Source organism: Galeopterus variegatus, unplaced genomic scaffold (genome assembly GCF_000696425.1).
Source record: "Galeopterus variegatus unplaced genomic scaffold, G_variegatus-3.0.2 Scaffold153, whole genome shotgun sequence".
NCBI lineage: Eukaryota > Metazoa > Chordata > Mammalia > Dermoptera > Cynocephalidae > Galeopterus > Galeopterus variegatus.
In genome coordinates, this window is record NW_007726264.1 from 250,029 (window position 1) to 264,241 (window position 14,213).

Below are 14,213 nucleotides of genomic sequence, written 5' to 3' on the forward strand. Positions count from 1 at the left end.
GGAGGCGGCGGCGGCGCACGGCGGCGGCGGACAACGCGCTCTCGGCGCCCGCAGTCCCGGCCCCGCGCGCCAGCGGCCCAAAGTAACTTTGGGAGCCGCCGTCTCCCGCGGAACTTCCCGGCGGGGCCCCGCTCCCGAGCCCGCTCTGCTCCGGTCCTCCGCCTTCTCGCCTTCCCTCCGCGTGGCTCCTCCGTCCCGGCGTCTCCAAAACTGAATGAGCGAGCGGCGCGCAGAGCGCGCGGCGGCGGCGGCGGCATGGAGCGCAGTTGCTGGGCCCCGCGGACTGTCCTCCTGGCGCTGTTGCTGGGGGCGACGCTGAGGGCGCGCGCGGCGGTGGGCTACTACCCCCGCTTTTCGCCCTTCTTTTTCCTGTGCACCCACCACGGGGAGCTGGAAGGGGACGGGGAGCAGGGCGAGGTGCTCATTTCCCTGCACATTGCGGGCAACCCCACCTACTACGTACCGGGACAAGAATACCATGGTAGGTACCTCAGCATCTCCGTTCTCGCCGCCGCTCCGGTGCGCCCGCGAGCGCAGCTTTTTACCCCTTTCCTTCTTACAAGGACCATTTAAAGCAAGGACCGTGACAGCCCGTGCCCGAACGTTGCACTCTGTCCAGGGAGAGAAAACAAAGTTAGTGGAGAACGGAGTCACGAGTTGGGATTTCTTCTCAACCCGCCGCACAACTCCCCTCACGCATCTCCTCGTAATGAGCTGGTGCTTGTGCTAAACGCCTGAGAATTCGTGGGGGCTGAGGTCTCCCCGCCCCCCGTTCTTGCAACTGGCGCGTTAAACGTACCCGCGCATCTTGTTTCTTTAACCCCATTACTTGGGTTTCAGACCTTTGTCCTGCTCCCGGTTCCCCGTTGGGTGCCTGGTGGCGCTGGGGCTGTCACTGGGTTTTGCGGACGGGCTGGTGACAGATTGAAGCGCCCCGATCCGTGGCAGCCCCGCACCGCCCGCCAGCCGCAAAGTTCCCGCTGCTCACCAGCCAGGAGTCCCTGTCATTTCATTCAGTGTCAGACGGCCCTCCTGAAATGAAGCGGCTGCTTCCAGCTCGCTAGTCTTTTTAAAGTGTCGTTTAAAATGTCAGTAATTGATGATTTTTCTGGTTCCTCTCTTAATTTAAACATGGTGCTTGTTGTTAGAATTATCATCGTGATGTTTATTAATGAGTTTGTCTTTTATCTACACAGCTTCAATTTCCAGGTAGAGGCTGGAAGCCCCTTATAATTTAAAGGTACCTTTTAAAAAGGGATCATTATGCAGTCCTTCATCAAAATTAAACATTACTGAAGAAGTAAAATTTAGCTCCAAGAAATATAATTTTATGTAGTGCATGTATTTTTAATATTTTAAGCTAGTAAATTGAGCATGTGGAAAAATAAAAACACTGTGTGTTTTCTGTATTTCTACCAGGACTTCTGAACATTTCAGTTCTATGGATCTTTTAAGCAGTGACAGGCACTATTTATTTAGAATTTGAACGCAAAAATATTTATACCCAACCAAATAGAGACTATTGTCTAGTAAGCTCGTGTTATAGTTTCTGTCTTTAATAGGCTAATGATTATTGTTATGGCAGGATATAATCCGTGGGCGTGGGCATTTAAGATAGATAAGCTTATAAAAATTAAGAATACTTAAGAGTTTTCTATTTTTTTAAAAAAACCTTTATATCTGTTCTAAAATATTTAGCCCAATAAATGTTTCCTAGAGGTTTAAAAGAGTGCTTTTACAACTTCCTTGTGGCATGGTGGCAGCCTTGTCTGTAAAGCAGGAGTCTAATTTGGTGGGATTTTAGAATTGATTTTGGAACATTAATATTCTGCAACCAGTCCCTTCTTTAATAAAAGTGCTTATTGCACTCTGTTCCCAAGAACAGTCTGGTGCTTTTCTGAGGTCGTGAGAATCTTTAAATAGAAGGACCAGCCAATATGATGGCAACCCAGACCTAACTCAAAGACCGACTGATTGAGCCGATCACTCAGGCTGACCCTTAGCAAAGGTTCTTGCTGGTTATTAGCTCCAAGTGAGAGTGCTGGATAAGCGAACCAAGGCTGGTCTAAAAGGTATGATTGTCAGGTTGTGATGGAAGACCATGTGATGATACAAAATCTTTTAAATTTTTTTCTGTTTCCCACATCCTTTGTAAGGTGCTGGCATAAAAAACTTAAATATAAACACCAGAATATGATATAGCCTTTGTTTTGCTGTAAAGTTATCAAATGTAAGTCAGCTTGAGACTGACAATACTCATGTCCCTAAGTCTGAAAAGGAGTGGATGAGCGTAATACTTCAAATTGGACATTAGGAGGAAAAGGTCCTAAATTCCACCTCTTTTCTGCCACCAGAAAAAGAGAGAAATTTTATTATGTAAGTTCTGACAGGTCAAATTATTATAAGTTTTGAGAATAATGTCAGATTTTAAATTCTTGTTACGTGTTTTATCAAACATTTAGATTTTGGAATTAGCCATAGCTACAGGCCTTCAGTAAGAGATTTTCCTGTAAAATGTTCTATAGGTAGAAGAAATGTTTAGAAATGAAATGATGCTTATACATGTCTCTTTTCCTTTTAGACTTTTGAAAATTAATTTAAAAATTAATTATATAACATCTGGAAGAATTGAACTGCCTATGGGAAAACTTAACCTAATACTCCCTTGTGGTTGGTTCATTTTGATACATGACCAAAATGGAAGGTCATTTGGCCCAAAAGTCTCCTTAAGCTGAGAAACCTGTAAAATGTTAGCTTGAGGCTTTATGTCTAACCTTCTAAATCTTTAAAATGGAGCAGTTATGTCATGAAAAATCAGTCTTACCTACGACTTACTTTGAACTCAGCATTTGGATGAATGGTGTTTGGGCGCAGAGCTGATGGTTGTGACTTTTTTGCCCAAAAGAATGCATTGAGATAGAGGCACCTAATACAGAACATTACTGTAGATCAGTTGGCTGCCCTCTGACACCTGGGCTGTGTGACAGAGCTCAGAATGTTTTCACATTCACTGGAGAGGCCAGTGTCAGTCTAGGAAAAAAGTGGTTCAAAATTATGGATGTGTTGTATTTATTTAAAGATTTTTATCAAAAATCTTGGACAGGAAGACAAAATATAGTGCTAAAGAATTTGAAGCGGGCAGATCTAACAGAATTGTCACAGATTTTCAACATTAACTAGTATAGTTTTTCTATATACTACTTATTGCAGTATTGGCAACTCTATAAATAGTGCATGGTTACATCTAATGGGCTCCAAACTCTTAATTAAGTGGTGTCATTCAGTATCTCTGTTGTCATCTTTCTATATATTTTAAACTCTGTTGTCTTGTGACTCTCTTGAAATGGCATTGTCTTTCCATGAGTACACCTCAGTGTAGAAGCTCAGCAAAAAGATGTCTCATATACATCATGTTGAAATAGAAAGGTCTCAGGGTCAGGACATTTAAAAAAACTTTTTTCTAAAATTTTTGCACAAATCCTAAGATATGGTCAATTTTCTCAAATGTGATTTCTAGGCTGCAAACCTGGAATTTTTCTGTAGAAAGACGCAAATGATGGGAAAATAGGAAACGGAAACCTAGATAGTCTAGTCAGGTAGCCATTTCTCTTTTCCAGCCACGCCCTGCGATTCACCACTTCTTCTCCTAGGGAGCAGGGCAGTATAGTGACACATGTTAAGGTTGAACTAAAGTCTGCACCCTCCCTCTCTCATGATAATCCCTCTCCCTCACCCACACCCCTCAGGTGCCTACCTACCATTTTTGTTTGCAACTCCTCTCCTCAGCCCCCAATCAATTTATAGTGAATGTAACTTGTCAGTGTTAAAGTCTCCCACAATTTTATTTACAACTGTTGAAAGACATTTTCCCCCTTTTACTTAAAATAACTTTGGCATCACTGCCGAGCAGGCAGATAATATATTTGGGGATAAAAAGACTTTTACATACCCCTGAAATCATGTCAGTAAGGACCTGCCCACTCACAAGATTGGTTTTACTCAGTCACTGTCAGAAAGGGGAGGTCAGCCATTAGAAAAAGCATCGTATATGAAAGCTGAGCATAGGCAAATGAATCTGCCCCAAATACTTGAGCTTTGGTGAGACAATTTACCTTAATTTTAAATGGACTAGAATCCCTGTTATTATGGTGTTCCATTAACAGTGAGAAATATACTCTAAAATATCGACTAAGGGAAAAAAAAATGGTGATACGGCATGATACTTTGAGAAGGAGATTTTATTATATTTCGTAAATTAAGCACCACTGTCGGTGGTTCTTTCAAGTGACACTTCCACTCCATTATTTTTTAAATCATATTGTGGGGTGGGCAGGAAAATCAAGTTCCTACTGCTAAAACTAAACATATACCCATAAAAAGGAATAATCAGGATAAAGTATTGAGGGCACTTTATTATAACAATTGCCAGTATTACTGTTATTGATCCAGATGTTCTGAAATCAACCGGTTGCCATTTAACAATTACTGTGCAAAGGGAGTTCAGTGTAATGACCTTTCAAATATAGAAATATGTCAGACATAATTTCTGGAAATACAGTCTCAATTTAATTCTTTTCAAAGGAATTATTTGAATTTAAGTAATTTCCTATGCTAAAGTAACACTGTTGTTGATCAGGTGTGTGGTCATTTATCCTTTATATGTCTCAGATTCTGGAGTCAGCATATTTAAATTCTCGGAATCAGTTTTCAAATGCAATTTATAAGTGAATTGCAGCTGTGTCCTGTTTATATATGACTATGAAAATTGGGCATTTTAAAGCATTTTGTTCTGTTTGTCACTTGTTTCATCTTACTCTCTATAATTTATTCCAAACATATTTTACTGATATGGTTCAGATTGTTTCCTAAGTCGTATAAATCTTGCTTCATGTAATTTATATTCCCTGTGTGAATTTCAGTTCCAATCTTAAACTAAAAAATCAGGTCTTTAGAAACATAATTCAAAACATCTCATTTAGGTAGACATTCTTACTTCATTCATAACACTACATTTCTAGAAGTTATTTAATTAGAATATTTTTCTCCAATTTTTGTCAATCTTTAAACTATTATTTTTATTTTCATTAAATGTTAAAGAATAAAACAGGAAAGTTGTATCATTGTAATCATGTTGAGCATATTTTTTTCAGAACTGTATTATTCCCATAAATTTTTCTTTTCATCTTTAAAAAGAGTGTGATAGATATTTTAACAAGATTTAAATCAATATTATTGACTCAAATTTTTCATAAATTAGTTTTATTCAAATTTAGTCAACTTTATAAAGTGAGCAGGGAGCCTTACATCATCAGTTATGTAGGATAGGTTGCATATTAAGCCATAATTGTTTTTCTGATTATTTCAAATGATACTTTGAAAATTTAATTATATCTTTAATCTTTACAAATAGTTGCTGATGCGATTACCCGTTTATTTCAAATAGCCTTTAATTTGAAAAGCATAAATAAATCGGCCAGTACTTTTTGAACATTTGCATTTTAAAAGACTTGAATATGTATTCACACAAAAATATAAAGTTCTTTATGTCATATAGCAGTAGAAAACATGGATAACACTACACAGTCGGGAAACGAAGCAAGGCAAAGTGCATTAGGTTCGAATGGGCTGGTTCACTGTGAACAGAGAGAAGTGGTTTGGGATATGTCTAAGTAATAACATAACACACATAAAAAGGGAAATTCATTCCTCTATATATTTTGGTTTGAAGAAACATTGAGGTGATTAATCCACGCCTCCACCTGATTTTAGAGTCATTTAAAACATAACCAAACTGTATCATTTCAATCTCATCAACTTTAAGCAAAGAAGTTTTTAAAGCACATTTGTAGAAATTGGAATTGAATTTTCAAATATGAGCATCCCATGATGACTGTTCAAACACAGTAATGATGTATTTAAAAAAAATTCCTGGCTCTCAGGACATTAGAATGAGGTGATCTCACTTTGGTGTCAATTGTGTGGCTCAGAGAATAATTTTCACCGTGGTCACCTGCCATGCCCATCTCATTAAAGGCAGAGCTTCTGAAGGGTTGAATGCAGTGCATATGGGTTAACCAATTATTTTTAAAATGTGTGCTTCTCTAAAACTATACATTTTCCCCCCTTTTTAATCCTAACCCCTGTAGGACTCAGCTATAGCAAATGGATTTGAGGTTGTGTGTCTGGAGGTGGGGGTGGGGATGGGGGGTTGGAATTGATACAAATGTACAAATGTGGATTTGTAGTATAAGGCAGCCCTGATAACTCAAAAAACAAAGCTAAGGCAATTAGATAGCTTTGAATACCACAAAGTGATAGTTGTAGGAACTGTTTCCAATGTAAATGTTTAAAAACCAGGTTATCTTTTAATGCTAAATCAACTTTACTTAGAAAAAATAAAACCTTATCTTGAAAACAAAATAACATCTTATTGATTAAAGGACTTTTCAAAACAATAGGGCCGAGGAATGTTCCAAATAGCGCTGGCTATTGAGGTCCTCTGGTGCCCACAAATCAAGTGACCTGAGAAGGGTGATAATAACTTTCCAGTAGGTACTACCCTCAGCTCAGCATCATCTCTCTCTTCCTTTCCTGCTCTGTTCCCCTCTCCTTCCATCTGGATCGCTCCTGCTCTCTCTTGGTCCCTCTCCTTCTCCTCCTACATTTTCTTATTACCTCTCCTCTTTTGTTCTTTCCATTCCATGTCACTGGTCCTTGCTTTTCCTCTCTTCTTCCTTTCTCCTTTCTGCTTCACAAGTCTGTTCCTTTCCTCTTTTATATTCTTTATCCTTTTTCTTTCTTCCCTTCAGGTTTCTCTTGTCACCATCTCTACTTTTCTCTCCTCTAACTGTGTATAATATGAAAAATAGCAGTGCATTTATATCAGCTGTTATATTCATTGGCTACTTGCACTAATAGAAGTGGGTAAATAGTAGACTTGTACATTGCTAACTTAAAAAATCAGTTTTATCTCTCCATGAGCTGTATTTTCCCTTTTTAAAAAATTATGGGTTAGTTATTCCTAATATGAAAGTAGTTTCCTCCTCCTATACTGTAAAATCTCTTAGAGCTTTCAAGCCTATAGTTGTTTAATTCAGAGTTAGCTGATTTCTCCGCTGTCAGTTATGTGGTCAAATTGCAGTATCTGAAATTTGTCCACAGAAACACGTATGTATACCAGGTAGAAGTGTTGTAAGAATTAGAAAATTGCACATTGAATTAATCTGAATCCAAAAGGCAACTCAATTTGGAGATGTCTTGAATGCTCGAGTGCTCTGAAAAGCTTCTAGTAAATTACGGAAAGCCTGTATTCATCATCACCTCAAGCTATCTCATTGACTGGCTGATCTCACTGACAAAGCTCATATTTGCAGTTGCCTAGCTACCAAGATAGTGATGCCACCTTTTCAGGGACCTGGCACTCACCAAACAGACCAAAAAGGGAGTTAGCATGGTGTAAGGCAAAGAACACTAGAAGGGAAGTCAAGAAAAGAGGTGTGTTGCTTTGAGGTAAGTCCCATAGTCTTTCTTGAACAGAATTGGTTTTATTGTTTTGTATCATGTAAGCTCTAATGTCTGTTGCAGCTCAAAAATTCAGAGATTCCATGGCTGAGAACTCATACTTATTACACTGAAAAGTCCAGACAGGCACAATAATGTAGTGGAAATAGTTCAAGCTTTTGCAGCAGAGAGAGCCCTGTGCGTGTCTTGCTTTGTCACATATTAGCTATGTGCCTTCAGCAAGTTATGTATCTTCTCTGTATTAGTCCCTTTCTGTTGCTTATAACAAAATACCTGAAACTGTGTAATTTATAAACAACAGAGGTTTATTTGGCTTATGATTCTGGGACAGCTGCATCTGGCATAGGCCTCAGGCTGCTTCTACTTATGGTGGAAAATGGCAGGGCAGCCAGCGGGTGCAAGACCACATGGCAAGAGGAAGCCAGAAAGGGAGGGGAGGTGCCAGGGTCCTTTTAACAGCAAGCTCTCTTGGGAGCTAATAGAGTGAGAACTCACTACTCCTAATCCCCAGAGAAGGCATGAATCTATTCATGAGGGATCTGCCTCCTTGACCCAAAACTATGTCACTCTCAGAGCCTCAGTCTCCTCATTTCTAATGAAAAAGTAATAATATCTGTATTTCAGAGTTGCAGTTATTAAACTGGACAATGTACATAAAGCACCTGACACATGGTGGGTGCTTACGACATAGCAGTTATTGTCATCTGATAAATCGCCCAACTTGGGATAAGGATGACATATACAAATAAGAGCTATTTACCCATGTCTGTTCATTTTAAGCCTGTCAACATGTGGCACATTTCAAGGGAAATCCTAGATTGAGTATATTGGTGAGGGTCACAAAAGTAGAAAAAAAATCAACTTATCACCAAATATGTATGATTTGAAAGTACTTCCCAGCCAGAATAAATATATAACTAGCCCACAATGAAAACTGAGTTAATTAGTATAGTTTCAGTACAACTTTTGTAAATTTAGCCAATTCCTAAGTCATCTTTCCTATTCCTAAACTGAGTATTTTTCCTGATGGTTATGATGACAACCAAAATTTTGTGTGTTTAGGTGGTAGCCTAGGAAAGATTTCAAGATAAGTAAGTATAGACATCTGTTTAATATATTTTGTCAAATCCTGTAACACATATGTCTACAACCCATGTAATATAATTTTAAAATACAAAACTATATCAGCAAAATTAGAACTGAGAGAGATAAATGTTGATAGTAGACTCATAGTTTGCCAGGCCCTCGGGGACTGGCTGGAGAAACTTAAGTTCACAAGTGATTGGGTGGTGAACTGGAAGGCTAGTTCATTTACAATAAAAAATAGACTTATTGGGATAAAGGCATTGGCTGGCCAGTGCATTCTGTCTGTCCACTCTAGCAAAATTTATATGGGTATTCAAATGACTATAAGTAGATTGTTTGGAAGTCTGGAGTTAGATGATCTCAATGGCAGATTCCAGAATGTATGAAAGTTTCTCTGTCCAACTCATATCAGCTGGTGTAGTTGGCATATTCTTTCTTAGACAGTGGTAGAGTAAGATTGCCTTGTTTCTAGACTCCGTAATGGCTCATTTTGTGTCATACATTGATTGTTGTCTATCCAGTTATCACTAGGACTTTCTTTCTTGCTAATTTATTTTGTTCAGATTAACTATGTGTCCAGTTAAAAACACTTATCTCCAAAAAAACCACAGAAAACAAAACAAAACAATACCCCTCACCTCCAAGGCTCCCTTGCAGCTCCATGTAATTCAGTGATATGAAGTGGAAGTCTACTGTTTCTGGTCTTTAGGAAGATTCTTGATAAAATTGATAAAGGGAATTTTCTAAAAAAAAAGACTCAGCAGGTACTTGCTTTTTGCCCTACCCTTATCTTTTTCTTCTAGCCAGGAGTTGGTCCAGCAATCTTTTGACCTTGACGATAAGAGCCATAAGCTAAGGATGGTGGATCAGAAGTTTAGAGGGAGCCTAGGTCTTTATTTATATCCTTAGGCAGCACATCTGTATTATCCCTGAGATAATTTCTGGACTTCTTGTATCACGAGAAAAATCACTCCTATCACTGTCATGTTTCTGTTACTTGCAACAGAAAGTATTCCTAATGTGTATTTCTTCTAAACACACATATGACCCAGTTAACATTCTCTTTTAGATCAGTCACAGTTTTTGTATCAAGTTTTGAATTACTCTGGTCCTCCCATAGAATTGTTTTTGGTAACCTTGATGGAACTAAGATGTTTCCTAAGATATTTTTGATGATATGTTTTCGAAATATCCCTTAAAGCACATTACTTCTGCAGGTGACAAAGATAGTGCATTTTATATTAACTTTTCTAGTCATGCTTTGAGGAGATAACCTGTGCCTGACCTCTAGTTTCTGTGGTTTCTTATATACTGACAATTTATGCTTGTTAGTTTCCTTCACTGAACTTTATTTCCTGACACTCCTATCTCTTTAAAATGCAGTGTCACTGCTGTGGATTGATAGAATTGTGTCTCCCGAAGTTCATATGTTAGAACTTAATTCCCACGGTAACTGCTGAGGGTTGGAAATCCTATTATGGTGATTGAAAGATGGTGCCTTGAAGAGGTGATTAGATTGTAGGACCATGCTGTAGTGAATGGATTAATAATGGTGGTCATGGGCATGGTTCTGAGGGCTTTAAAAAGAGAACATTTGAGAGCCGGCCCTGTGGCTCCCTCGGGAGAGTGTGGTGCTGATAGCACCGAGGCCACGGGTTCGGATCCTATATAGGGATGGCCAGTGCGCTCACTGGTTGAGCGTGGTACGGACGACGCTGAGTCAAGGGTTTGATCCCCTTACCAGTCAAAAAAAAAAAAAAAAAAAAAAAAAAAAAAAAAAAACAGAGAGAACATTTGAGAGTCTCTCTCTCTGTGCTCCACCATTTCTGCCATATGAGACCCCTGGGTCACTGTTGCCACCACCAAGACCCTCACCAGATGTGTTGCCTGTACTGTGGGCTTCCCAGCCTCTGTAACTGTAAGCAATAAATTTCCCAATTCTGTGTATTCTGTTATAAACAATAGAAATGGACTAATACAGTCACCATATATAAATCATGTTTACATTTAAAATGCCTAGATGGGAGACATGGTTGTGAATGTGAGCTGTGCCCAATCTTAACCTTGTTTGTTATATCTGTCTCAGCCTCTAGGACCAAATCCAAGTTTGTCATTTCTTTTGCTTGTTACATATTGACAGAGGAAATAGACATCTCAGTTTTACCTTCAGAGATACGTAACCTTTTAGTTTAGGCCACCTTTGTTATGAATGTTGAGATATCCTGTGGTCATAGCTCCAGTTCTATTCACACTTCCTTTTCATGTTTTAACAGTTCCTGCATTCTCATCCAGCAGAAATGTTATATGTGCAGTGTTTGTGAGGGAGGAATATAAAGAAATTAGTTGGTTCTAGGATTTAGAAAAATTGGGTTCACATTCCCATTCCAAGCACTGATACTATCTGGAAAAAGGCAACTCAAGGACTCCTAATAAATTAATTACAACAGTGACAACAGCAAACCCTAAAGTAGCACTTACTGTGTGCCAGACAGTTATCTAAATGCCTACGGACATTGATTTGGGTAATTCTCACAAAAACCTCATAAGGCAGATACTGTTATCTCCATTTTACAGATGCAGAAACTGAGTCACTGACAGGTAAGTGTTTTGTCCAAGATTGCAAAGTTACTATGCTGGAGTTCTCAGTTCACCTTGCTTCAGAATCCATACTTTTAACCAGTATGCATTTCTTTTTAGAAATGATGATTATTTCAGGAAAGGGAAAATTATAGGAAGTAATAAAAGACATTTCAAGAAAGAGAAAACATGGAAAAGTAAAAGCTAATTTTGTCATTTAAAATAAAGGTTGTTGCTATTCATGCCAAACAAAGCCTGGTATCCATGCCAAACAAAGCTGGAATTTCATTGGCTATCCATAATTCTTTGACTAGACATTGTCTTCTAGATAAAGTACAAATCAAAGATATGATCTAGTATATTATCAGCCTGAGAGAGTTAACATGCCTTCAACGTGTGATGACAAATGAAGGTACAAAAAAAGTGATTTAGTTTTTGTTCAAATTTATTTTTAACATTTTGATAATTTAATTTTTATTAAGATTTTAAAGTAAATAGGAAATTTCTTCTCTGACTCACTAATAGAGATTATTCCTCTTGTATTCAGGAGGAAAACTTTAAATTTAGGTAGAGAGGGACAATTTAAAAGATTTTCATTGAAGTTCATCTATTTGGAATATATTCAATATATTAATATTCAATAAAATATATACAATATGTGTATCTGTAATATATTTGTTCAGCTGTTTGTAATATGTTATCAGTCTGCAGGTACAGCTGTGAAATTGAGTGATATGACACACAATAAAAGTCCCTGGTGACAACCCAGAGTTTTCTACAGTGTCTGACCTGCTCACTGCTCAAAGTGCTGCTCCTACAGTGATATCAAAAGCAGTGGGATAACATTTGATTTGAACTTGCCTTTGTGGAGTTATTTTTCATACATGGATCAGATCTTCAAAAAATTACTTTCTGTTGAGCTCATTTGAATGAGGAAAAAAGGAGCAACTGCTGAGCATCCTCTCCTCTTGCCTCCAAATAATTCACCTCCTGCCGTAGAGGACAGAGTTCAGCTCTAGACTTCATGGCAACCAGGCGAGGAGTGACACATGAGGGATGGCAAGGCTGCCAACATCTAGTGACGAGAAGCAGGGTCTGCCCTTCTCTCATACTTCCATCAGCACACAAATGTTTCCTGATTTGTCACTGTTACAATTCATCCCAAAGTTTGCCATCAGGTCTGAACCGAGATCCATTAACCCCTGGTAGAAGTTAAATCAGAAGGTGGAAGACAGATTCAGACTGAGAGCTTCCTGTTTGGAACCCACAGAGGTTCTCAGACAGCCTGAGGGTAGGCTCATGTTTTCACTAGGAGAGAAATATTTACTTCATTAAATTTGAACAACTCAAAGGACAGTAGCCTTTATAAAAACAGCACCAAAAAATGTAGAAAAATTCCACATACAGATGTTTTCTTTTCTTAGGCCTGATAAGCCAGATCATTTCTCCCATTAGTGTTCTTTACTGAGCTGTGCTAAGTTGTAGCTTTAATTGGCAAATCTGTGAGCGTCAATGGTGGGTCCGGCAGGATGCCATAAAACTGCTTACCTGGTGGTCTCACCTGATGTGGGTATTAAAACTTGTAGAATATTTCACTTAAATATATATGGTCAATGCCAGGCTGTTAAAAACTGAGGCAGGTACTTCATTTCCAAATAAAGTGTGAAATATTTTGAACAGATAGAAAACTACAATAATTGAAGATTCAAAATCGGTATCACTAATGAGTACGCAAGGGATAGCCACTGTATTCATTGAAATAAAATGTAAAAGGTCTAGATATCAAACTCTTCACAGTTGTTAAAATAATGCTCACTGATTTGACCTGAATTGCTCAATGATTTTTGCTCGTCTGACAAGTTTGTCCTGTCCCTGCTATGCCAGTGGTTCCCAGGCATTTCTACAATATAACGAACAACATGGAAGCCCCGCAGATATGTATGAATGGGAAATCTTGAATGAACTGCATACATAGTTGCCATTCTGTAGAAACGGCCATTAATGGAATACTATTTAGCCTTTAAAAAGAAGTAAATGTTGTCATTTGTGACATAATTGAACCTAGAAGACATTATGTTAAGTGAAATAAGCCGGGCACAGAAAGGCAAATACTGCATCATCTCACTTATATGCAGAATCTAAAAAAAGTTGAACTCATAGAAACAGAGAGTAGAATGGTGGTTACCAGGGGCTGCAGGTGGGACAGGGTGAGGAGATGTCCATCAAAGCGTCCATTACTTTGATTAATTTAAGAGGAATAAATGTTTCCAGTGAGTAAAAAGAATGTTTCTCCTTAGAAATGTTTCTCAGTGGAAGAAACATTTGCAATTGGAATTTAAGGATAGTTATTGAAGTATTAAGCTTTCTGTTTTTTTTTTTTTTAGAGAGAGTATTAAGCTTTTTTGCCAGTATGGTTATGGCCTCCAAACCTTTAGATTTACTTACCTTGGAAAACTGACTGAACTTGGCAATTTATGAGTATTAGTAGCTACCACAGAGCTGTACAGGCTGGAGAGTGGCAGGTATGCCAGAGTACTCTGGTTGCCAGCACCAGAAACCAGCTCTGGCCAACTTTGGCTAAAGGAATTTATTAATAGGAGATAGGTTAGAATGGAAGAAAAATCCAAACATTAGACACTTAGAAATGATGATAGTGTCTCAAGGAGTATGGAGTGGCCAACTGCTAAAGGAATCTTGGTGGTCAGAACCAGTGAACAGGCTTTTCTGGCCCCACAGTTGGGATGAATCCTCACTCCTTTCCTTTCTTGTGTCATTGAATTCTAGAATTGAATTCCTGGGACCACAAGTCTCATTGTACTAGCTGGGGTATGGCAGAATTGTCCTACCATACGTATAGATCTAGCCTAAAAGTGATTTATTACGCTTTTGTAGTTTTTTGAAAATGTCTCATTCTCTTCTGAAAGTTGCACAGTGCGGTACAGATTGCCCATCCTTGTACAAGAAACCCAGATTCTCTGGGATTGTGTCTGCTTCTCTGCACTTCAAACTGCCAGGGATCTCACACTTAA

General features: G+C 38.7%; 1 protein-coding gene across 2 annotated transcripts in view; it reads left to right on the forward strand.

Moving 5' to 3' along the window:
* Positions 1–131: 131 nt before the first annotated feature.
* Positions 132–14,213, forward strand: part of RELN (reelin) — a 472,813-nt gene continuing 458,731 nt past the window's right edge. For both annotated transcript variants that reach the window (XM_008592225.1, XM_008592230.1), the window contains exon 1: positions 132–481. In XM_008592225.1, the coding sequence (XP_008590447.1) occupies positions 256–481 (226 nt within the window). In that variant the 5' untranslated portion in view covers positions 132–255. The remainder of the gene's footprint in view (positions 482–14,213) is intronic.